Source organism: Strix uralensis, chromosome 7 (genome assembly GCF_047716275.1).
Source record: "Strix uralensis isolate ZFMK-TIS-50842 chromosome 7, bStrUra1, whole genome shotgun sequence".
In the NCBI taxonomy this organism is placed as follows: domain Eukaryota; kingdom Metazoa; phylum Chordata; class Aves; order Strigiformes; family Strigidae; genus Strix; species Strix uralensis.
In genome coordinates, this window is record NC_133978.1 from 21408399 (window position 1) to 21432215 (window position 23817).

General features: G+C 41.8%; 1 protein-coding gene and 1 long non-coding RNA gene across 2 annotated transcripts; one reads left to right on the forward strand and one right to left on the reverse strand.

The window, feature by feature from the left end:
- Positions 1–7134: 7134 nt before the first annotated feature.
- Positions 7135–16479, reverse strand: LOC141945922 (cytochrome P450 2H1-like). Its single transcript, XM_074874812.1, has 9 exons — positions 16247–16479; positions 14652–14814; positions 13625–13774; positions 10714–10874; positions 10129–10305; positions 9554–9695; positions 9084–9271; positions 8467–8608; positions 7135–7976 (listed from the first exon to the last, which is right to left on the reverse strand). Exons 1-9 carry the CDS (start codon positions 16424–16426, stop codon positions 7795–7797), a joined length of 1485 nt encoding a protein of 494 aa, XP_074730913.1. The 5' UTR covers positions 16427–16479; the 3' UTR covers positions 7135–7794.
- On the forward strand, positions 16372–20214 carry LOC141945923 (uncharacterized). The gene is made up of 3 exons (XR_012629677.1): positions 16372–16441; positions 17067–17158; positions 18625–20214. It is a non-coding gene; the product is annotated as an uncharacterized LOC141945923 (long non-coding RNA).
- Positions 20215–23817: the final 3603 nt, after the last annotated feature.

The following is a 23817-nucleotide window of genomic DNA, read 5'->3' on the forward strand; positions in this document are numbered from 1 at the left end:
GGTTAGATATAAGGATTGTCAGTGTTTGGGCAGAAAGCATTGCACTCAAGGATAGGCTAGTGCTAGCTAAGCAAGAACACATTCTCAGGAGCACGAGGGCTAGACTTTTTCCTCTGCTCAGCAGAAAACTGGAAATTTGTGATTAAGCAGGTTGTGATTACAAAACACCACTCTAGAGTACACACATACTAGCTGTAAGTCATCATCAGCACTTCTTGGGTCTCCAAAGACATGTCAGAAAGCAGAAGATGCTGTCAGTGTCATGACTAAAGTCGGAATGGTGCTCTCTAAGATAGCATCCATGCAGCTGTTGTTAACAGGTATTGCTCCTCACCCCTCAAGGCTGAGGGGATCAAGGGGACTGAGTGGATAGGTAAATATGGTCACATGAAAGTAAAACCATTGTGTCTCGTTCCCTCTGTACTTACCTCACCTGGAGAATGCTCAGTCTGCATGGAGGTCCCTGGCCTGCCCCACCCACCTCTTCATAGTCAGAGGCCCGGTGTCCAGTTTGTATGTTCATAGCAAGGCAAAGAGCTGGCAAATATATTCCAGTGACACTCCTATTTGGATCTGGTTTTATAGAACCACTGGCTTAGCCATGTCTTGTTTTAATCACAGGTACATTTGGTAGTTGCTTTGATGAAGAGATCCACTCACCACTTGCAACCCAGCATGCTGTTGGAAGGTCTAGGAGTCTGTGTGATCAGTGCATAGAAAATTACAAAGAAAAATAATACGGAGTTTCTCTGCTCATCGTCTTTCCTTGACAGGATTGCAGGAGGGCCACGAGATGGCGATATGTCAGCAGAGAAAACTTCCACAGCGTAAAGCAGTAGAGGCAGAGTAAGGACCAAATCTTGTTCCTGTTGAAAACGTTGCTTTTCTACGTATTGAAAATACAAGGCTATTTTAAAACTACAAAGATGAAAACCTCCAGGAACTCTGAAGATGGAAATCCACCTAGCCATGCATTGCCAGCAAGCGCTTATTGTTTTCAGCTAAGAGAGCTAAGAAATAGCAAATTCCTTCACAAACTCTTGAGTATCCCACCTCCAGGAGGCAGAAATGGGAAGAGGAGTTTGTCCCACAAGTGAGTCTTTACTGGGAGGAAGTTTTAGAGACTGACTACCTGGCTGGCTGGAGGATTGTGTGATAGTGGCATCCCAATTAAGCCAAGAGCTGACAGCTGTGTTCCCAGTTTTGTCTCTGAGTAACTATTGCCCTCTCTGCCAGAGGGCCTTCTGTGTGACTGGTAGAATCCAAATCATGGCAAGGATGGCAGGTCCTTGGAGAGTAGTACCACAGAAGAGACATAGCTAGGTGTGTGTGAACAGCACTGTACTGGGGAAATGTATGGTCCAAAAGCAGAGGCACAACTTGGTTGCTGCTCAAACATTTCACCTGGAGAGTCCGTGAGAAATTCCAGAGGTGCAGAGGTATAGGGGGAGACTAAATCTCTATCTCTTCTGCAGCATTTTCTAATGGAAAATTGTCCCGGTTTTGTCTGGGATAGAGCTAATTTTCTTCCTAGTAGATGGTATAATTCTGTGTTTTGGATTTAGGATGAAAATAATGTTGTTAACACACTGATGTTTTAGTTGTTGCTAAGCAGTGTTTACACTAATTCAAGGACTTTTCAGCTTCTCACCCCATCCCACCAGTGAGTAGGCTGGGGAGCACAAGAAACTGGGAGGAGACACAGCCAGGACAGCTGATCCAAACTGGCCAAAGGGATATTCCATACCATATGATGTCATGCTCAGTATATAAACTAGGAGGAAAGCTGGCCAGGGGCTGCTGCTTGGGAACTGGCTGGGCATCGGTTGGCAAGTGGTGAGCAATTGCATTCTGCATCACTTGTTTTGTGTATTCTAATTATTTTGTTATAATCATAATTATTATTATTTTCCCTTCCTTTTCTGTCCTATTAAACTGCCTTTAACTCAACCCATGAATTTTACTTTTTTTTTTTTCACCAATTCTCTCCCCTATCCCATTGAGGGGCAGGGAGTGAGCAAGCAGCTTTGTGGTGCTTAGTTGCTGACTGGGGTTAAACCACAACAAAAATACAAGAAAGTAGCAGGTACTTGAAAGGAAGAACACAGAAGAGAACAGAGGAAAGGGGGCAGTGACAGATGAGTATCAATGGGCAAAGGATCTTATCAAAGCAGTCTATGCAGCTGCTTCGGAGCTGAAGCAGTTCTTGAGGTCTTGGACTGCAACTGCAAACCAGGTGGTGAAAATCACCCTAGCACATACAGCTCTTTAAGCAGAAACAGAAGAGTTCAGTTCCAGAGTAGGACTTTTTCCCTGGCATCTCGAGACAGTTCTGCCCAGCTACTCTAACAGGTTATTCTGTAGTCATCCAACTTTCAGAGCAGTACTTTGTGGAGATGTCCACAGTATTCACAATGGGCTCTTAAATCATTAGTGGAAACTGCCACATGTCCAACAGCTGAAAAACGACTCTTCTAGAATGGAGTATACTTTTTAACCCAGAACTCTGTGTTCAATAGAAATGTTAAAAGATATCCAATGGGATGATTGTTGCAAGTGTATATAATGGCCTGAAAATAAATACATTGTTGTATTTGCAGCATCCCATCAGAGGACAAACTTAAGCAATAGTAATAGGCAGAAAACAAACATGCTATGAAAGTATGACAGCATTTGTTAATGATTAATATTAGTCCCTGCTTTCTGATACTGCAGTAGAACAAAGTTGACCTTAAAAAAGCTCAGAAAGACTTAAAAATTAAAGCAGTTCATCTAAGTTTGTTGGCAGCAAGTGATTTTTTTTCTATCCAGTATGTTTAACTCAGAGGAAATGAGAGGAGCTGCTGGTTACCTTTGCACTGTTATTTTTACTGTAGGCTTCATAAAGTGAGCCTTCCAGGATGCAGCTTCAGCCCGTCCTGATCCCACATCCCTGTTCCACGTTGCAATGGAACCCCTGGGAGCCACAACAATTTTCTTGCTGGTTTGCATCGTTTGCCTCCTTGTCTGTTCAGCGTGAAGGAAGATGTCTGAAACAGGGAAGCTCCCTCCTGGGCCATTTCCCTTGCCCCTCATAGGAAACGTGCTGCAGCTGAAGAGTAACTTGCCTGAGGCAAGTGGTTGTATCTTAAAAGCTATGTTCTTTTCTGGTAATTTATATCAGCTCAGTAAGAAGTATGGTCCTGTGTTCACACTATGTTTGGTTTCAGTACATGCAGTGGTGTTGTATGGACCTTATATTGTGAAATAAGCTCTGATTGATTGACAAAGGTATAGAGTTCAGTGAAAAAGGACTTATGCCACTCTCCCAAAAGTTCTCCAGAGGAACAGGTACTTTTCTGTGAGATTCTTCCTAGGTAGAGGTGTTCTTTGTGGTGGATGTAGCTGAGAAGTCAGAAGTGGGAAGAGCTGATGTTTAATATAGGAGCAAAGCCTGGCAGAATCTGGAGAGACCTTTGACTCACTGGCATTAAATGATCCTAGTCTCTTGCTGTTGTAGATGATAGCTGTTGCACCTTGTAAGGTCAGGGTTATGACCTGGAGACCAAATGGCTGTGGTGGCATCCTCACACAAGTTTCCACCGTAGTGACTGTGTATGTCATCCCAGTGGGACAAGAATATCCTAAGATAGCCAGGACTACTTTTCACTGGGGGCCATTGCCCTCCCTCTTCCTCGTTTCAGAAGAGTTGAATGAGGAACAAGAAAGTTCACGCAAGCTGCCATAAAGAAACCAGGCATCTTTCTGACATGATAACAAGTTAAAGAATTTTACTTGAAGGCACTGCATAGGGAGTAGTTAAAGAGAGCAATGCAATACAGACACAATATAGGAAATCCATGCAATAAAATAGTATGAACTATCTACAATTTGAAATATAATATAAAATGAAAATAAGAATCAATGTGAGAAGAGTGAATAGCTATTCAAATTTAAAGGTAAAGGTTGCTTTGAAGGATGCTATAAAGCATTTAACCTGGGAATTATAGCAGGAAATCATGTCTACCTTACCCAAGTACTGAGACCAAATTTCATCTGAAGGGCAAAAGCCAATGGAAAGACCAGTTCATTTTTGCCTTCTGAAGTTTATTACTACTGATGTTCCCTGGACTGTGCAACCTAAAGCCTTGCTAAAGCTTAACTCATGCTTCTAACCTACAGCATGTACAATCATTTTATTCTTTCTCTAGTGGTTATCATATGCTATAAAAGAGGCCACATTTTAGCCTATGAGGGGAGTTCAGATTAGTCTGTATGGCTCTCAGAGCTTGTTATTTCTTGCAGTGGGTGAGCACAGGACAGGAGGGTCTAAAGGTCATTGTTTTTAGGGAGTTAATCCCCTCATGCAGGGTGCTGGGGTTTTTCTTTTACTTTTCAAGTAGTGTTTCAGACAGCTGCAAATGAACTACATCAGGAGGCTGGTGCAGGGAGTCAGCTGGAACAGAAATTAGATGCCATGAGCCAGGCATCCTTTGACACCAGTTCTGTGATCTCCTTGATCTGAAAATTGAGTAACCAAAGTGTGTTCATGTATGTGGGAGACTATTAAGAGGGCCACACATTGCAGAGAGCAGAAAACCTGTGTTCCTTGGACTGAGAGTCTTCAGTGAAAGAAAGAAGCCAAGTGAGGCATACTTCATATTAGAGCTTGAAAAGGCAAAAACACAGTGTGAAAACTCTCCTTCGGTCCCTCAGCTGCAAGAAAGTTGGAACCTTTGCTGTGTGTGTGTGTGTGTGTGTGTGTGTCTCTATCAGGGGAGGGTGTGTGTATCCCACAACACACAAGTATTTTGAGTTACGGTTATGTTCCATGTGAAAAGCATCTGTGGTGTGTTTGTGTGCCAAACAGAAGATCCATTTAGAAAGGTGAGTCCCAGAACCAAAGTTCTTCAGTGTTAATCAGTAATCCAATAGAGAGCTTCATCCTCAGGATAACACAGCGCTGGTGAACCTCAGTATATTCTGTGTGATACAAAGCCACTTTCAACTCTTAGGTCTCTTGACAGTCATATATAGTTTAACATGCTACTGTATAGAGTTATCAAGAGAGCACTGACATCCCGAGAGGTCAAAATGTATCTTTGAAATTGTAACTGGGAGAATCACTAAGAACCTTGACAGCTGTGGATAAAACCACTGTTTTCATAACTTTCCCTTTTAAATGCAACTTCTCTGTGGGAATTCACAAATGTCTCAGCATCCTTCCCTGCAGTCTACAAGCAGTATGTAACATATGTGTGCATATGAGGCTCTGGTATGCACTCTGCCTGTGATTTTTTCCTCTTCAACAAAAAATTTAAAGATATTTGAGTTTACACCTGACTACTCCAAACTGCTTGTATTCACCTTTGATAACCTCATCTCCCTTGACTCACATCTATCCTTAATGTCCAGACATCAAATTAACCTATGTATGTCATGTCAATTTATAATAGTTCAGGCAAGTGCTATTGCCCTGTTATGGGGAAAATGCTCAAGCACATTTGTTTGCTTCATAGATTGCTTCACTGAGTTCCTCACTTGGGGACACCTTTAGTGGGTTTGAGAACTTGCCAGTTCTCTTCTTCATTAGTGCTTGCCCAGCTGACTGTTGCTTCTGTAGCTGCTTCCCAGCTTCTTAGAAACATCTTAGAAAGTTGAGCTCACAGAGGTGCTTATGTTCTGTGAGAGGTGTTTGGGAACTAATAGCAACAGTGTGCAGAATGGATTAAATGAGTTTGAAAGCCACTTCTTCATGTAGTCAATTGACAGGAACTTTGTGCCAGATTTGCCACTGACAATTCATATAGCCCTGCCTAGTCCTGCACATAAGCAAGCAATGCACTGTCTGTACAGTCCCAGCAGAAGAAAAAGTCTAGGCAACACAGAGTGCTAGCAGGCAGGGAGAGAGTGAGCAGTATGGCTTCATGGGAGATGTAGAGCTTTTTAATGATGGAAAATTTTTTCAACTGATGATCTTCATTTTAATGGTCAACAAAGGTTGATGAGCTAAATCCTATTCATTAAGCATTCAAATTTTTAAAAAATCTGATCCTTAGTCTCTCAGGAGGTGATAATGTCACTTGGTACTAAAGCAAGTTAACCCAGAGGAATTGTGAGCAGTCATTGGTTACCATTGCACTGCTTTTTGTACTACAGGTGACACAAAGTGAGGCTTCCAGGACACTGCTTTAGTCCTCCCCTAATGTCAAAGCCCACTGTGTATCATGGTGGAGTCTCTGGGAGCTAAAGCTGTTTTCTTACTGATTTGCATTGGCTGCCTCCTTGTCTTTTCAGCATGGAGGAAGATGTCTGGAACTGGGAAGCTACCACTGGGCCATTTGCTTTGCCTATTTTAGTCATGGCACAGCTGAAGAGGAATTATGTATGGAGTGCTTTCTTCTTTTTATCTGGTGAGAAGACTTGTAATAGCTGATCCTCTTTGGTATATGGTGATAAACTAGATGATATTTTCGTATAACTTTCATTCATATTTCCATGATTCTGTGACATTTCTGGCTTTTGCCTTTGCAATGCCATGCTACCAACTCATGGTGTATATATTAATACTTTGAAGTTGTGCCTGTTTCATAGAAACAGTTAATGCCATTGTGGTAATATTACAGTTGCTGTCTTCCACATAGCACAGATTCAGCTCTCTGTCTTCACTGTAATCACTATAAATTATACATTGCAGGGAATGTGATCAAGTTAGGAAATGCCAGTCCTACATCTGTAAACGTATGCTTGACAACTCATGTAAACTCTTTTTATCTCTTTTTGCCTGATTGTAACATTGCTGTGGTGATCTTTACACACTTCATAAAATAATGGGAAGATGCAGGCTGCTGTTAATCTAGTAAATGGCACTGGATTGGATCCCAGTATTATTTAATTTGTCCCTTTTTGCCACAACTGACAGTTCTGTAACCACAGCTGGGATTCTGGTAGGTCTTGTAGGGTCAGTCCAGCCTTCTCCCACATTGTTACTGAGAATGGAAGTTTTATAGGTCATTGGCCAGCTCAGCCTTCAAGCCATAATACATTCCATATAAATGAGTGAAATGAAACAGATATGTACAAGTCTTGGAAGACATTTGGGAGTATAAGCTTTGCAGAGGCAGGTGTTCTTCTGGGATCTCAGAAAAACAACAATTCAGTGTACTACTTCTTTATTTTGAAATATAAATTGTAATTTCACAAACCTTCATTATAATCAAAAAGGAAAGGACCCATCTACCCAGTCATTGATAAACTCCATCCCCACCATGGGAGACAATATGTATTGGGGCAAGAATACAGTAGATTATCATCTTCTAACAGAAGAGACCCACTGTTTTATGCTTACCTTTACAAATAGGTCACAAACAAAGTGAAAATACAGAGGAGAGCAGTACCTCAAGCAGAGTCTGTGGAAACCCTGGAGTACAAACATCTGTTCCTGCTGTGTTGAGAGGATCAAGTGATAGGGACAGCAGCAGCAGGGGTCTCAGAGCACTAGTCCACACACCCTGACATGTCAGGATGTCAGGAGCCAGATAGGAACCTGAGCCAGGTGAGGTAGGTGCAGAGGAGAGCCTGTATAATTTTACACAGGGATCTGTCTCCTTCCCTATGCAATTGCCTACTCTATCTCTCTTTAGAGCTGGCTGTGGTGATTATAAAAGCACCATACAATTTTCTTTTCTAAGCACGTTTCTCTCCATAAAGTATCTAGCAAATAATCTGAGTGTTTCAGTCTCAACAGATTGGGAAATGACTGTCATTCAACCAGAGCTTTAAAGAGTTTAGGAGCTGGCAACTGTCTTCACTTGGCTAACGTGGAAGAAAAGAGACCTCATAAGGTCGGGGCATATTTGCCAGAGTGCTGACTAATGGGGAAATGTCAATGTCCTTGTGATCAACAACAGGTTTCAAAGTAAAGTTCTGCAGGATGGCTGTTAAAAATATGAATAGCTCCATCCGGGCCAGACCTTCTCCTGCACAGATGCGTTTTCCTGCAAGCAAAAAATAATAAAAAGTGATGTGACAGTGGAGTATTTTTCTGGTTACTTATTTTAACCACCATTCCATGAAAGTTCAAACATTTCAGAATGGACAGGCAGCACTACATAATTTTGGGGAAGCAAATTAAATAAACTAGGGGCTAAATGTCAGGAACAATGACAGTGCTCAATGGGCAAAGGCAGTTTGAAAGCTTTGTTTTCTCGTGTTCCTGCTGTTTGATGGTAAGTTTAGAGAGAGACAAGTTGCATGGCTGAGTCCCACTTCATACATCTCTTCTTGTATAATGCATTGGAGGAGCTTTTGTGATTACAAAAAAAGAAAGTCAACTGAAACTCTAGTAGAGGGGTTAGAGCTGCCCAGAAGTGACTCTAGCAGATCACCAGACATCACTGCACAGACCATGGTAACAGAGCCACTAAAATCTTCAAAGAGGTTCTAAGAGAGGATAATCTAGGATCTGAAATAGAAAACAGGTCTTACCTGCAGAGAATGGCATGAAGTAGTCACTCTTTTTAAAGGTACCATTTGCATTCAGGAAATGTCCTGGGTCAAATTTTTCTGGATTTGGAAATTCCTTGCTATCATGTAGGACAGAAGTCAGCATAGGGAATATCATAGTGTCCTGAATTAACAAAGAGGGAGGAAGAAAGTTAAAATGGAGACATGCTAAAGCAAAGTGCATTGAGAGGTTCCCAGAGCTGAATAGAAGGCTAGTCAAAGTTTAACCAGTTTAAAATGAGCATTTAATTTACCAAAATGTGTGCCACCGGTATGGCAAAGATTTTTTTTAATGAATTTTAATTGTGAGTCTTATTAGCGTATTTAATATTGCTTCCAAATAAATTAGAGCTTCAATTGCTTACATTTGTGTGAAAAAATAGAAAGCTCTATCTCCCTCTTCACATAGAGGATGAAGTCTTTTTTTTTCCAAATACAAGGAATTGGACTCAATAACTTCCAGAATCCCCTTTCCAAACAAAATTATTCCAATTCTATATCACATTTCAGGGTTTTTGAAAATAAAATAAAATACAATGAATAGAACACATCAGTGTTTTCAAGAGTTTATGACCTTTCTCAGGCACAGTGTAACAGACCTTAGGGATAAAATAGTCTCTGAACTTGGTGTCTTTGATCACAGTATGTGGGACATTAAGTGGAAGGAAGTCAATGAATCTCTGGATTTCATGGGCCACAGCATCTGTGTAGGGCATCTGGCTCCGATCTGCCATGCAGGGGCTTCGGTCTCGGCCAATCACACAGTCAATCTCCTTTTGAATTTTCTCTGTTAGGAAATAAGTAAGTGTTGAATGGACAAGTACCCCATCTATTTGCTTAAAGCTCTCCCCTTATTTACAGCAAAACTTGCTTTTAGCGCACCAGGAATATATGAATGGACTTAGTATTTTCTTGTGAATAGAACTAAGACTAAGACGTATTTCCACACTGCAAATACAGGTTTCTTTAGTTGGAGGACCATTGCCACATGTGGCAGTGACAGGAATTGTCCAAATTGACCCCATGACCTATTAAAAAGTTTTCAGTTACTTATTTCCTTTTCTATTACCTACTATCTCCGGGTATTTCTGGAGAATCAGAAATCCATGTCTCAATGTGATGCTGGTGGTCCCTGTTCCTGCAAGGAACAAGTCAAGCGTGGTTCTGCTCAAGGTCTCAACGGTAAATTCTGAGTGAGCATTCCCTTTCTCCTGGAAGAAGATTTGGCAGAATGTTTTGAATGACAAAGCTAAGCCACTTTTTTAAAAAAGAAAGTTATGTACCCATAATGTATGTTTATAAATACATCTAATATCCTTTCAAAAATGTGACACTCACTCTCCAGAACACCAGCATTTATGGTACTTTTACTAAATAATGTTGTGAACCTTTTTTAATATGGGAGGAGCATTGAATTACATCAACCAGATTGGTCTTCAGTTTTCCTAACTTTGGCTAGTGCTATTAATTCTGTGTTTAAAAATCCTTGATAAGAAAATGGAGAGGTAAGAATGAAGTTGATGTGGTAAGAAAAGCAAATTCCCCTCTGTATTTGCAAAAGCCCAGTGCCCTGCCACAACTGAAAAGAAGCTGGGATTTAAGACGTTTTCTTATAATCCAATAAATCTCTCACTCTTACATTACCTGTTCCATTTTGTTAAGAAAAGCATCAATAAAATCCCGAGGACAAGTGGGATCCAGGGTTTCCTGATGTTCTGCTATGATTTCTAAGGTAAATTGATCAACTTTTTCACTATTTTTTATCAATTTTTGATGAGGCCCAGGTAAATACTCCATCACAGTTGGGAAGAAATTGTATAGCTGTAAAAATAAAATGATGGAAAAGCACATTCTGATTAATGAAAATAATTAAAATGTTTCCCTAGCTGTAACTATGAAAATGGGGTGATTAAACTGCTTTGGAACAATAGGTCTTTATTATTCAACTGGATTTTAAGGCCCTTTCCTTTATGCTTTCACTATATTCAAGGATAGACTTCACTGGAGCAACTTTTGCGATGATATCCTTCTTTGGACATACAATGGCAATTCCATAAGGTAAGAAAAAACAACAGGAATTGGTTATTTAACTACTTTTTTGGCTTTCAAAAAATTTCTCCAAATTTAGGAAAATCTACTCCAGTTAAAAATTAATATAATGAATAAATATTTATTAATAGAATATTATAATAATTAACAAATGTATTAATTACATTAAATTGTACACACCTGTGTTTGTACAGAGTTCTGGAACTTGTTGTTTTCCTCTAGTAACTCAATTAAAGTTAGAAATTTCTTGTCCTCATAGTCAAACCGATCCCCAAAGACGATGGAGCAGATGATGTTGGAAACGGCATGGACTAGGAATTTGCCAGGGTTGAAGGGTCGCTCTGCAACAGCAAAACAACCAGTATCTTGCTTTCAGTATTTCAGGCATCAGTCCTTCCTCTGATACTACAGGGAAGTTTTGCATCCTCTTGAGACCCAGAGTTTTGCACCTCTTTGAAAGGACAGTGAAGGGCTTATCCAATTTTTTCTTCTCTACTTGAACTGAATTAATTCCCCTGTTCGAATCATTTAAGTATCTCTTTTGTCCTGTTTTCAACAGAACACTAGTCTGAGTGGCTTTTTTTCTCTTCAGCTGGCACATGCCTGTCTGCCTTATAGACTGTATATTAGAAATGGCCTAAAGATTCCCACCAAAACGCAACAAAACCATAAGGACTTTGCCTGAGCTATGTCTTCAGGTTATTGCACCTGTTTATGAACTCTATAAGCATAACCTCACTTGTATAACCCTCTCCTAGGGCTTCAAATGCCTGTGATCAAAGTCTAGTTTTGATAACACAGCTGCATAAGCTTCTAAGAAAACTACAGTGTGAGAAAAAAGTGCAATTAGACCCTGGAAAAAAAGGAAAGGAGTAGTTGCAGACAGTGATAGGGTGCATCTCAAGGTTTCAAGAGAAGCAGCAACAACAGCAGAAAATGTATAAAATCCTAAAAGAAAAATGAGGAGTCAGAAAATGTCAACTTGGCAGCATTGTGCATGATTGCACCCTCAGTAAGTTTGCAGATGACACCAAGTTGGGTGGGAGTGTTGATCGGCTCGAGGGTAGGGAGGCTTTGCAGAGAGACCTGGACAGGCTGGAGCGATGGGCTAAGGCCAACTGTATGAGCTTCAATAAGGCCAAATGCCGGGTGCTGCACTTGGGCCACAACAACCCCCAGCAGTGCTACAGGCTTGGGGAGGAGTGACTGGAGAGCTGCCAGTCAGAGAGGGACCTGGGGGTGTTGATTGACAGCTGGCTGAACATGAGCCAGCAGTGTGCCCAGGTGGCCAGGAAGGCCAATGGCATCCTGGCTTGTATCAGAAATAGCGTGGCCAGCAGGGACAGGGAAGTGATCTTACCCCTGTACTCGGCACTGGTAAGGCTGCACCTCGATTACTGTGTTCAGTTTTGGGCCCCTCACTACAAAAAGGACATTGAATTAATCGACTGTGTCCAGAGAAGGGCAACGAAGCTGGTGAAGGGTCTGGAGCACATGTCGTATGAGGAGCGGCTGAGGGAACTGGGGTTGTTTAGTTTGGAGAAAAGGAGGCTGAGGGGAGACCTCATCGCCCTCTACAACTACCTGAAAGGATGTTGCAGAGAGCTGGGGATGAGTCTCTTTAACCAAGCAATGAGTGATAAGACAAGAGGGAATGGCCTCAAGTTGCGCCAGGGAAGGTTTAGACTGGATATTAGGAAGTATTTCTTTAGAGAACGGGTTGTTAGGCGTTGGAATGGGCTGCCCAGGGAGGTGGTGGAGTCCCCATCCCTGGAGGTGTTTAAGAGTCGGGTCGACATGGCGCTGAGGGATATAGTGTAGTTGGAAACTGCCAATGCTAGGTTAAAGGTTGGACTAGATGATCTTCGAGGTCCTTTCCAACCTAGATGATTCTGTGATTTTGTGATTGAGGATCAGCCTATTCCAAGAAGAAATGGCATCAACCCTTCTCTGCCTGACTTGGCCATTGATGACTCCTTGGCCATTGAAGACTCAGCAGATGTCTCATCAGAGGTGGTGAGTATATTCATGTTTCCTAGTAGATAACTAGTCCTAGCTATTTATTATTTGCATTAAGAGTAAATAATGGGTTTATACTTTTGAGTTGTATATATCTTGCTTGCAAAGCCTTTTAGTACACAGTAAAAGATGTCGTAACAAGGTCAGCCAGAGATGGAGGGTTGCAGTAGGGCATAGGAAATACAGTATTAATGTGTTAGTGAAAGGATAAGAGCAATGCAGGTGAGAGTGTTTTCTACAATCTGTAGCAGGAACATTTATCTATGAAGCCAGACTGAATTTTCTAGTGGCTCATGGGAAACAGTGATGCTTCAGCATCCTTTTAGATCCATCTGCTTTTTGTCCCTTGCAGAATAAGCACACGTTGAAGGCTGGCTGTGGAAAGGAAGCCTGTGGTTCAGGCTGGTACTGTGCCACTCTCAGGGGAAGTACTTAAAAGTAACATTGTCTTACATACTACCAGAAAAGGCATTTATTGGTTGAAACCTTACGTGTTCTATTCATTATATTTTTTTTAGTGGGTTACCTTATGCCTTGCCCTCCAAAGCAGCTTATAGTCCCTGTTCTCATTGCTCACCCCCCCCCAATTATGGGAGGTACTGTCTAGTGTTCATATGGACTGGACCCAAACCCAAATATCTGTAAATGAGTTCTCTGGTCACCCACTTCTTCATGATCCGCTTACTTAGAGCTGCAGGAGACAAGGCAAGGAAATGCATGTTACTTGGTCACCTGGTAGTGCTCAGCCCTGTCTCCATAGCTGAATTTGACCAAACCCTCAGTTTTGGGGCCAATTCATTCCCTTTGCCACATCCTGTCTTGTTCCTCAAGCAGAACAGGTTAAAGGATGCTTTCCAACATCAGTCTCCTACATTTATCCCTCCATACTGTCACAGTGCCTTTGACAGACCCACTGCCAGCAGTGATAACTTTGCCCATTGGAACAGGGAGCAGAAACAGCAGCCACATGCCCTCTTCTTGGGTCATAGATTTGGTGAAGCAGCACTATACCCCTCATTGTCTCATTGCAGATATGCAGGGTGTCCCAGCAGGTACCAAGTCCATGTCCTACCATGTGTGTTCCTGATCCTCTCCACCAGAAAATGAGCTTCCTCCTGGATTCGCTCCTCAATGCTCTTCTTCCCCATCCCAAAATCACGCAGGGTGGTGAGTGCAAATCGTCGGAGCTGCTTCCAGGTCTCCCCATTGCTGGTCACAATGCCTGTCACAGGAAGGAAAAGTAGACCTCCATGAGGAAACAGATTTTTTTTTCCCCTGAATGGGAGCTACACAGTAAGTACTTAACATGCAAAGACACCTCTCTCTGGAGTTATACTGCAATTTCTATATGCTCAAAAATGTAACTTCCCTGCAATTCTGGAGGTGACAAATCTTATCCATCTGTCACAGCACTTTGAGTAAAACTGATTTTATTCCCAGAATAAGAAAAACTATGTTAGGATGTAAATAAGAAGGTGGCAGTGGTACTGAATTGATCTTGGCCACAAGCACATGGTCTTTGCACTGACATAACAGCTCAAATGTTCTGTTATGCACCTTCACACTGCATATCATTATTGACAATACCATTGCTACTGTACTATAGTACCATGGAATAGGTGCTATTTACCCAGATAAATACCATACTGCCCTGGAACTGCCCAGGTGAATAAGCTCAGGGCCTAATCTTGATGTGGCTCTTACTGGGACAGCCTATATTATCTTGTCTTTGTTATGCTGTGGACTTTCCTTTTGCTGGTTCCTTAGCTGTATGTACACTGTCAATATTTTCAGAAATGGGAGAATGAACATAAGATCTTAGAGGAACATTCAAGGAACAAAATTTTAGCCAGAATTTGAAGCATGTTGAAAATAGGAAGGCACTCAGTGAAGCCAGCCTGGGACCTTAAACAGTTCTCCAGGGGTCCAGTTCACTCAAGGGTCCAAGTAATGAGTTGGGCTTTTAGTCTTTTACTGCTAATTTGTATTCCTGAAAGCAGTAAATGAAATCCACCATTCCCTCCTCCACTGCTCTCTCAGCTGTGTTCCTGAAGCACTGAAAGCTTCAGCTTTGTATGCTAATATTACCAGGGATGTACCTGTGCCTTGGAAGAGTTTTTTAAGCAGTGGTAGATTGCCTCTGCCACTGAAGTCATCTGCCTGATCAATCAGAGCTTCTTTCACAACATCATAGCCATACAGCACCACAACCTTTTGTGGGCCTAAATATATTGTGAAGACAGGACCATACTTCTCGCTGAGCTGTAGGAAAGAGGAACATAAAGAAAAATATGGCTGAATGTTAATCATGTGAAAAGAAGTTTGTAGCAAATGGGTCTGAGGGCTGATATGCCATTGTCCCAGCATTGCTGAGGCATGGCATTGATTAGCAGAAGTGCAAAGATCTTTCAACTATGAATTACAGCCAAGGGAAGAGGGAATTGTAAAAGAAATAGGGGATATGAATGGAAATGGTAAGGTGTCAAGTCCAAATCCCAGAAAAGAAAATAGTTCTTCATAGGGCTGGCAAAACAGTCAGGAATGCCTTTCTATAGGGCACAGTAGGTAACATTTTACACAGGCTCAAAAAGCAATTCTATACACTTATGGAAGCAAGTGTCTAAAGGGCTTTTGAGCACAAACATACCACAGTTGCCTCTAAAATCTCCTGGGCCACAAACCTCTAGAAATTGGGCAAGTTCATCAGTGGAGAGTCACTGCATCCTTGCACTGGTCATGTACTCTTTCCCAGGCATCTGCCTTTGGGTACAACTGCAGAGAGATTCTTGGGCTACTTGGTTTGACCTGGAACACTTCTCATGCTCACTTTGTAAGAGCAAACTAGATATAGTCCTAGTTTTTTATGGTCAGAAACTGAATCACCTAGTGCTCTGAAACAAAGCAGAATGCCTGAGGGTGCTCATGATTCTCAATGTTCACAAGCACAAAGGCAAAAAGGAGCTCATATGCATATGCATGCATCTGACAATACACACGGTGATGTTGGCCATCACCACAACTTTGCTCTGAAGAACCCAGGGACACTCGCCCTTCCTATCCATCTGCCACCATCCCCTCACAGACCTCTAAGGAACAGCCACTCCAGCTGATCTCCCTCACCTATCCCCTCCCAGGACTTGCAACACACAGGTTTTGTTTGACAGATGGGTGACATCAGCCAGGGGAGGGAACTGACAGCACAATTCACCTCCAAACTTTTTTGCTTCAACCCCTTCAGTGGCTACTTCTGCTCCCAGGAAATCCTACCTATCTGCTAGGGAGCAGAGGCAGCAAAATGGAGCAGGATCCTCCCCAAAAAAGGGCCAGACCACGTTGACAGTGTTCTGAGGAGTCAGGCACAGGAGGAGTGTAGTGAATATTGCAATAGCATCAGTGCCTTGATTGCAAATCCACTGCAAATTGCAGTACTGCCGTGAGGTCAGCATGGGACTCATCATTAGTACGATTATTGCGAATATGTAGGCTTAGACTTGCAGTATATAGACTTAGATATATAGATTATTGCAATATGTAGACTTCAGAAGCATGTATTTCTGGGAAACCTTTTGTTTCTGTTGAGTCTGACATTTGGTCAATGCAAATTAAGCTTGTGAATTAATCTGAAACAGTCTGGACCAGACTTTGTTTTATATGCAATGGAGACAACATAGGAAAGAAGGAGACAGTCCCTTACCTTCTTCAAGCTTTCAGGCAAGTTCCACGGGTTCAGCTGGAGTATGTTTCCAACAATGGGGAGCGTGATGGGACCAGGAGGCTGCTTCTCTTTTTGCGATATGCTTCTCCATGAGGCAAAGAGAAGAAGGCATGCGATGCAGACCAGCAAGAAAATAGTGGTCATTCCCAGAAGCTCCATGCTGGGCTGAGGAAGGTAAGTCAAGTGTCAGAAGAGCCTGATGTTAGACCTGTAAATCCATGCTTATTTATATGCTGTGATACCAAAGCACATGGAAGAATTAGCCAATAGTACCTTCCTATTTCTACTGAGATATGAGATTACTTATTAATTTGCTGAAGATAAGAATGAACAAACTAAGGATGAACTCCTTGTTTGCATACTGACTTTTACCTCTCCAGCTTGTGTACCTTTGGGTAAACATTCATGTAGGACTAAAGGAATGTTCTAATGCTGTTAAAAAAACTCAAAATGCAGAAATATTTACAGTCTAGCTGCTATGTATATGCTTAAACTCTTGCTGTTTGCCCTCATGCATAGACTGACATCTGTCAGTCCCTCTAGCATCTGAGCACAGTGGAAGGAGGTGTTGTGGTTGAAAACGGGCATCATCACTACAGGTTCTTCCTCCATTTTTTGAATGAAATTATGCAATTGTACTCAAGTCACACATGCAGATTTTGAGGAATACACTCAGCTTGTCCTAATCTGATATTTTAACCAGACAAACCATACTGTCTACAGCATTTGCATGGTCACAGGTTGTCCCCAAACCACAAATCCCTGCAGCAACATGCAGTCTCCTTTCTGATGTTTCTAGAAAGTAGTTGAAGATCCATAGAAGGTGTGAAGATCCATGAAAAGTAAAGGAACCCTGAACAGAGCTTAACAGAAGGATTGGTTTAACTAATAGTGAGTATTTAATACAAAGTAAAATCTTATGCTTCCCACTCCTCCTTCTCACAGGAATCCAAACCACCACAAACAGGGTGAAAACTGTGTGTGTTTTCTCACAGAGAAGTAGAACAGAACAGCAATTCAGTCACCTGAGACCAAAGAGCTGATCCCAGGACTCTGTTGCCAAATCTTGTCTGTACATCATACGTAGTGTCTGTAAAGTGCTAGCAATCTACTGTAAATGCTGCACTCAGACTCCTACAGCCCCTTGGGTCTAATGTGCCTCCCCCACCATTTCCTCACTTTCCACTCAGCCCCAACTACAAGGCATGACATTAGGCTGCATATTTCCTTTTAATGTAACTTTATGTAAGGAGCTACTGATCCTTTCTTGGAGCACGTTTGAACATGGTAGCTATAGCAAGATGACTAGAGCAATTCAGGGAAGCTTGGAGGAAACATCACTGTACAAAGGGATGTGAAAGGTGCTGTGCTCTCAGCAGACACTCAGGCTTGCTGTTGGCCAGGGCTGAGTGGATGATGTCTTCTTAAAACTAAGTGGGTATGGGAAAGAGTCTGGATAACAGGTACACCTTTCCTAAACTAAACACATAATTACTAAATAGCATAGCTCAGGTTTCAGAAAACCTGTAGTGCAGTAAACCAGTGAAGAAAAACCACAAGGTGAGAAAAAGGAATTATACTTATTTTCTGACACTGCTTAAGTGTCAAGAACATGAATTATTCATTGGTTATTAAGGTTAATGAATGTTACTAAACTTGACTTTTGTGACTCATGTAATAGTCTTAAAGCAATGTTAAGTCAGCCTCAGTGAAGCCCCAGTAGAGAAACAAATAAACAAGGGAAGAGGACATGGGGTGTCGAGAATGGAAGCTGATAAAAACTGCAGCTTAAGAAAGGTAATAGGAACATTACTGGAATAGAAAAAGAATTAGTTTAATCACTGAAGGAAATCTCTGTGTAATAAGAGACATGAAAATTATTCTTAAACTCAGTCTGAATGAGAATCAGTGCCAAACGATATTATTTTCATGTTTATCTCTGATTAACAAAAGTCAGATATTTCCTATCTATGAAACAGGTGCTCGAAGGCAATGCAGTGGATAATGCTGGCAAGAAAAATGGCGTGGGTCAAACGGAGTTGTTCTGTAGCAAAATCTCCCTGGGCAGCTCTGTTTGAAACATCTAGCTTTTTTTCTTTGCTTCCAGCATTTGAATCTTTTCTCACCCCCGAGACACAACTATATGTTTGATGTGCTTTAGTGAGGAAAGAAATAGGCAGGGAAGGCTCATTGGCTACAACAGGTTTTGGTGGGGAGAGGTCTTCCTGTTCTCATGAAGACAGTAGATCAAACTGCAAAATTATCAGCAACATTAGCACCTCTTTAGACAGGCCAAATTTCCCATCTTTCTTTAGCCTTTACAAGGATAAAGCCTTTCTATCCTTTCTCTTTGCTAGGAGGAGGCTGGGAGGTGATTGGGAGAAACAAGACGTGAAGTGCTGCAGCAGCTGCACCTTCCTGCTGCTGTGGAGGGCAGCTCCTGGACAGACAAGTGCAAAAGGCTCTACGACTGATGAAGCCTGTAACTCTGCCAGCACTCCTAGAGAATGTCCCGTACCCTTTGTTGGTTTTAGCAGATTCAGGTCATGAAAGAGAAGACCATGTCAGAGTTTTTATTAATTTTTTTTCCCTCCATTGTAGGCTGGGTATTAAGGGGGCTCTATGTCAAGTAGGATGCCCAGAAACGCAAAACAAACATTAGGCATTATTAAAAAAGGAACAGAGAACAAAAAGGGCACCTCTTTACACCACCATAGAAGCCTATGGTGGATCTTTAGCTGGAATTCTGTGTAAAGCTGCGATTCTAAAAGGATGGAGTAGACCTTGAAAGACCTTAGAATAAGGCATTTAGGATGCCTTAAAATCTGGAAGGACTGGTTAAATGGACTAGGTCTCTCTGGGCTGGAAAAGGTATGAATGAAGTGGAAATAGTAGACATCTGTGAAACTGTGAAGGGTTTGGAGAAGCTAAGAAGGGAGTGACTGCTTATATTGTCTTCCTGTGGAGAGCTATAGAGCACTAAAATAGCAATTGATAGGTTTTAAACAAGCAAAAGAAGGTGGTTCTTTGCCCACCATGTCCTTGAGCTGTGGAACACCATTTTGCAAGGTGTATGTGTCCAAAAAGTAACCAGGTGAATTCATGGGAGAAAAATCCATTGAGGATACCTAAACATAAAGATACCACTGATGGCCCAGGAATCACTGGAGACTGGAGCAGTCTGAAAGCATATTCCTCTGTGGTTGCCATGCTTTTATGCTGTTCCTTGGGAATTCATTTTTAAGCCACTGTTGGATAGGATTCTGGGCTGGCTTGACTATTGTCATGGTCCAGACCTCCATCCTCAGGCTCCTATGTCCTTATGTTATAATGTGACATTTCAGTGATCATTTTCATTGAACAGGTTAGCAGAGCAGTCTGTGGAAATCATCTTGCCTGGTCTGCTGTGAATAACAACATCTCAACTACCAAACTACTAAACTCTTGCTACTTTCAGATAGGACTTTGCTTAGTGCCTTGCAGAAAATCACAGTATCAACCTCTGTCTTATTTCTGGCAGCAATTTGACAAAGGATCTGCCGTGATCAGCAGGTATTAAGGTTCAATGATAATCTCAGCATTCAACAATTTGTGTAACACCCGTATTTGCAACATGCTACACAGGTAGTACTAGAGATAAGACACAAACCACATCATTAGTTTTCAGATCACAGAACAGCTAGCAAAAAAATCTTGGTTAAATATTTGTGTATGAACTCACTGGACCCAAAACATAACTCAGCTGAAAAAGGATGAAGTCAATGAAGTTCATCAGCCATTTGCAATACGTGGCAAATTGCTTGTTTATTCTCCAAAAGGGCAAGAAAATTAAGCTGATAACAGCCTTCCTGTGACCTGTACTGTGACTCTATGAACAGTAAATCGCTGTGTTGCTGCTATACCCCATCATCTTTGAATAAAGCCAAGATGCTTAGCTCTAGCCTACAGTCAGCATTAAGAAAGAATGGGTGCTTCCCCAAGCCAGGCAGAAAAAAGTCAGGAAATGGGAAAAGTCATCCCCAGTGCTATACATGGTAAAGAGAGGCACAGAAGTGAAGGCTGCCAAATTTCAAAGATGATGTCTGAGCTTAGCAGAGCTCCTGAGATTGCTGCTCCCAGCTGCCTGTATGGGCAATGGATCTCCTCCTGAATCAGCTGTGGAACCACCAAGGTGTACAGCAGGTCATCTGAAACGTCCCTGCCCTGGGAGATAAAGAAGTGAAGGGGCAACTTTATCAGCTGTCCCCAACTATAACACCGTCATCACGGGGCAGAGCACCCACCGTGTCTGCCTTTCCAAAGGCTCAGCAGGGACTGCAGTGCAAACAGGACCTGAACACAGACCTGATGAATCTTGGGCTAGGGCCTTAACTAGAGGCTTTCAGCAACTTTAAAAAGTTGCTTATCATCATCACAAAAGATCATGGAAACATATAACTTGCTGATAGACTGTATGTTCTGAAAAGAGTACATATCATAAAGAGAAATGATGATGGAAAAATTCACCAACCGACAATTTAAAACTGAAGAAAAATTCAGCAATCATCATGTAACAAAACCTTTGGCTACACTTCAGGCTATAGCAATTTCCTCGATATCATGCAAGAAACCCCTAGCGTGATACAACACAGATGTCTGCAGGAGAACACGCTATTGGCTATTCTTCTCGTCAACCTAGTCTTCCAGACAAGTTTCCACAGATGGATTTACATGTTGTCTTACTGTTTGGGAGGCTAGTTTTTGAATGGAGAATATTCCAGAAACCAGCGGCATTTTAACTTCACATTTACAGGTATTAGTATCTGTCAGTCAGGCTTTTCCCCTAACCATGCCAAAATACAAGTGCAGTAAAAGTGTAAATCCTGTTTCCCTACTCTAAATGGTAACCGAGGAGATGTAGAATAACTTGAGAAAGAAGACCTGTGTCAGAAAATGGAAGAAAGTGAGGGAAGTGTGTTTAATATACAAGTCAAAGAGAAGTGCAGAGAGACCATGACAGGGTGGAGGGCACTGCCTGGGAGGATGTTTCCTTGTAGAAGTCAGTGCCAAAATGGTGAGTATGCAGTGGGGCTGCAGGCTACAGGGACAGAGACAGGTAAGACAGGCAGGACCAGCGGTTGCCTTGGCCAAAGACCCCAAGTCATCCCCTGTGTGAGGGCCTACAGCAGCCATATGGTGAGAGAGGGAAAAGGAGAATTTGTAGGATCAAGGGGGAGTTTCTAGGACGTCTTTTCTACTCATCACTGTGGAAGTCAGCCATGAAATGCTCTGGCAGCAAATGGTGAACTGACGCAGCATTCATGACCCGCATCCCATGAGGAACAAGAACTTGAATGAACTCACAAGCAGTACTTGGATAGCAGATGAACAGACAGTGCTTTCCTGCCAGGATACAAGCAGCAATGACTTGGAAGGTAACATAAAAGATGAACTTGTCAATGAACCAAGGCCAGAGTTCACTTGATTAAAGCAAAATATGTGTGTACTTCATGCTGAAGTGAGATTTTCTGAGCTAATCATTGTATTTGAGTTTCATTTATTGTTTGATAGTGATTGGTTCAGAGCCCACAGGGACCATTTTCTTCTGTGGCAGCTGTCTGGATTCAGGTCTTGATTCTTTCACCCCATCCCGCAGCCAAAGCATGTAACAAGCTCTTTCAGTCCTCCCCCACTACAGGTTTAATGCATGGGACCACTGGGTCCCACTTCTGCTGCAGCTCTCATCCCTGCCTCCTGTAAGTGTGAAAGGTGGCTCATCCCCTCTTCCCAGCCATCATGTTCTCCTGCACATATCATCTTCTCTGGAAATGATGGTGCATAATGCATTCTGTCTCATAAACATGAAAGATGTCCCCTATCTTTCTGCTTAGAATCATTTGGAATAGTGGAAGAGGAGAATATCAACTATGATTTATTTTTCCCACTTAAGAGTGTCAATAAAAAAAAAAAAAAATCTGGGTATGTACCCCTGCCTTCTTCCTGTGTGACTTTCAAATAGAATTATTAACTGAAGTAAATCTCCCAGTAGTGCTAAGGCAAAAGATGCACAGTGATCCACATGTAGTACAGTACAATACATTCTGTTAGTGTTCAATATCTCATATGATACAGCCGCTGGAAGCAAACCAAAGTATAAATAAGAACTAACCAGACACATTGCATAGCCTATCTGATATTTCACAAGGGCTTGGCAAGATGGATATTTGATTAATCAGTGCAAATGGGTTGGTTAAATGTTTCTTAATGAACTCAGCTAATCCAGGCATCAGCTGAAAGGGTCAAACATCTAAATAGCTTTCACTGAAAATGAAGAGCGAACTTCCATGACCTCTTCCAATGTACCTTTCAATGTACCATGACCTCTTTCCTTGTACCTTTCAATGTATGGTACATTGACTCTTCAGACTAAAAGCTATTAAGGAAGCATTATTATTTATTATTTGATCCAAGTGTACTTGAGGGGACCTATAGATCAAGTGAGGACGAAGGCCTGCCTAAAAGTATTTTAGCCTTAATAAAAGAAAATTTGAAAAAGAAAAAAAAAAAAAAAAAAGGAAGATCACCACTCTCTTTTTACACAATAAAGTGTTTTTCCAAGTCTGAATCGAGTTTCCCCAAGCCCTAACCTCAATACGGGATTCATCATTATGACATTGTGGTTTGTGCCACTATTGGAGGCAGAGTAATTTGTTTTACTTTCCATGGGTCTGTCTGAATACATTTTGCAGGCTGCAGTCTGCTGCCTTTGGGAAAATGAGCCATTAAGGCAGAAAATCATCAGCCCAACTACTTAGTGCAGATCCTGAATTTTGAATGGCTTACAGACTATGTACTTGGAGGCCAAGAAGAGAGGGAACTCTAGGTAAAATATGAGCCCAGAAAAGCAGCTCCAAGCAGCATGGGTTCATTATCATTCCCCAAAGGAGACATGTCAGATTCAGAGGTCTTGGAGTCTGCTAGCAGAAAATGTCAGCACAAAAACCTGGTCAGTAAGCAAGAACTATCTGTGGGTAGCAGGTAGACAGGGTTGAAAGAAAATATGTGGCTGAATAAAGTCAGGATGAGGGTGCAGTCAGTGAGCAGCAGGTCTCTTGGAGGAGGGCAGTAGCTCTACTTCTGAGAGCCTGCAGGGGACTATGGGCTGCAGAGGAGGAAGAATTAGGGAGAGATACTGGTAGGTGCCTGGTCAAGGGGTCCCATTTCATTGCATAGACACAGCCACACTGTGCTACTGAAAAGTGGGGGATTTACAAAGGTCAAGAAGGCACTTCTGAGACATTTCCCCTTCTGCCACAAAGAGAAATAAATCTTGGCTGATATAAAGAGCAATTGAAAGTAACAAACAAACTTAGATGAGATAAATCATGTGTTCATAAAACCAAATACAGCTATCTGGATAATTTATAACTACGGTATACAAATTTTAAAAGGAATTTAAACTACTTAAACAAGCCATTGTTTTTTCATTTAATTTGTTATTGATATATATTGAAATTTGTCACCTACTGGTGTCATGGATATATAGCCTCGCTCTATCAATGTGATAATCT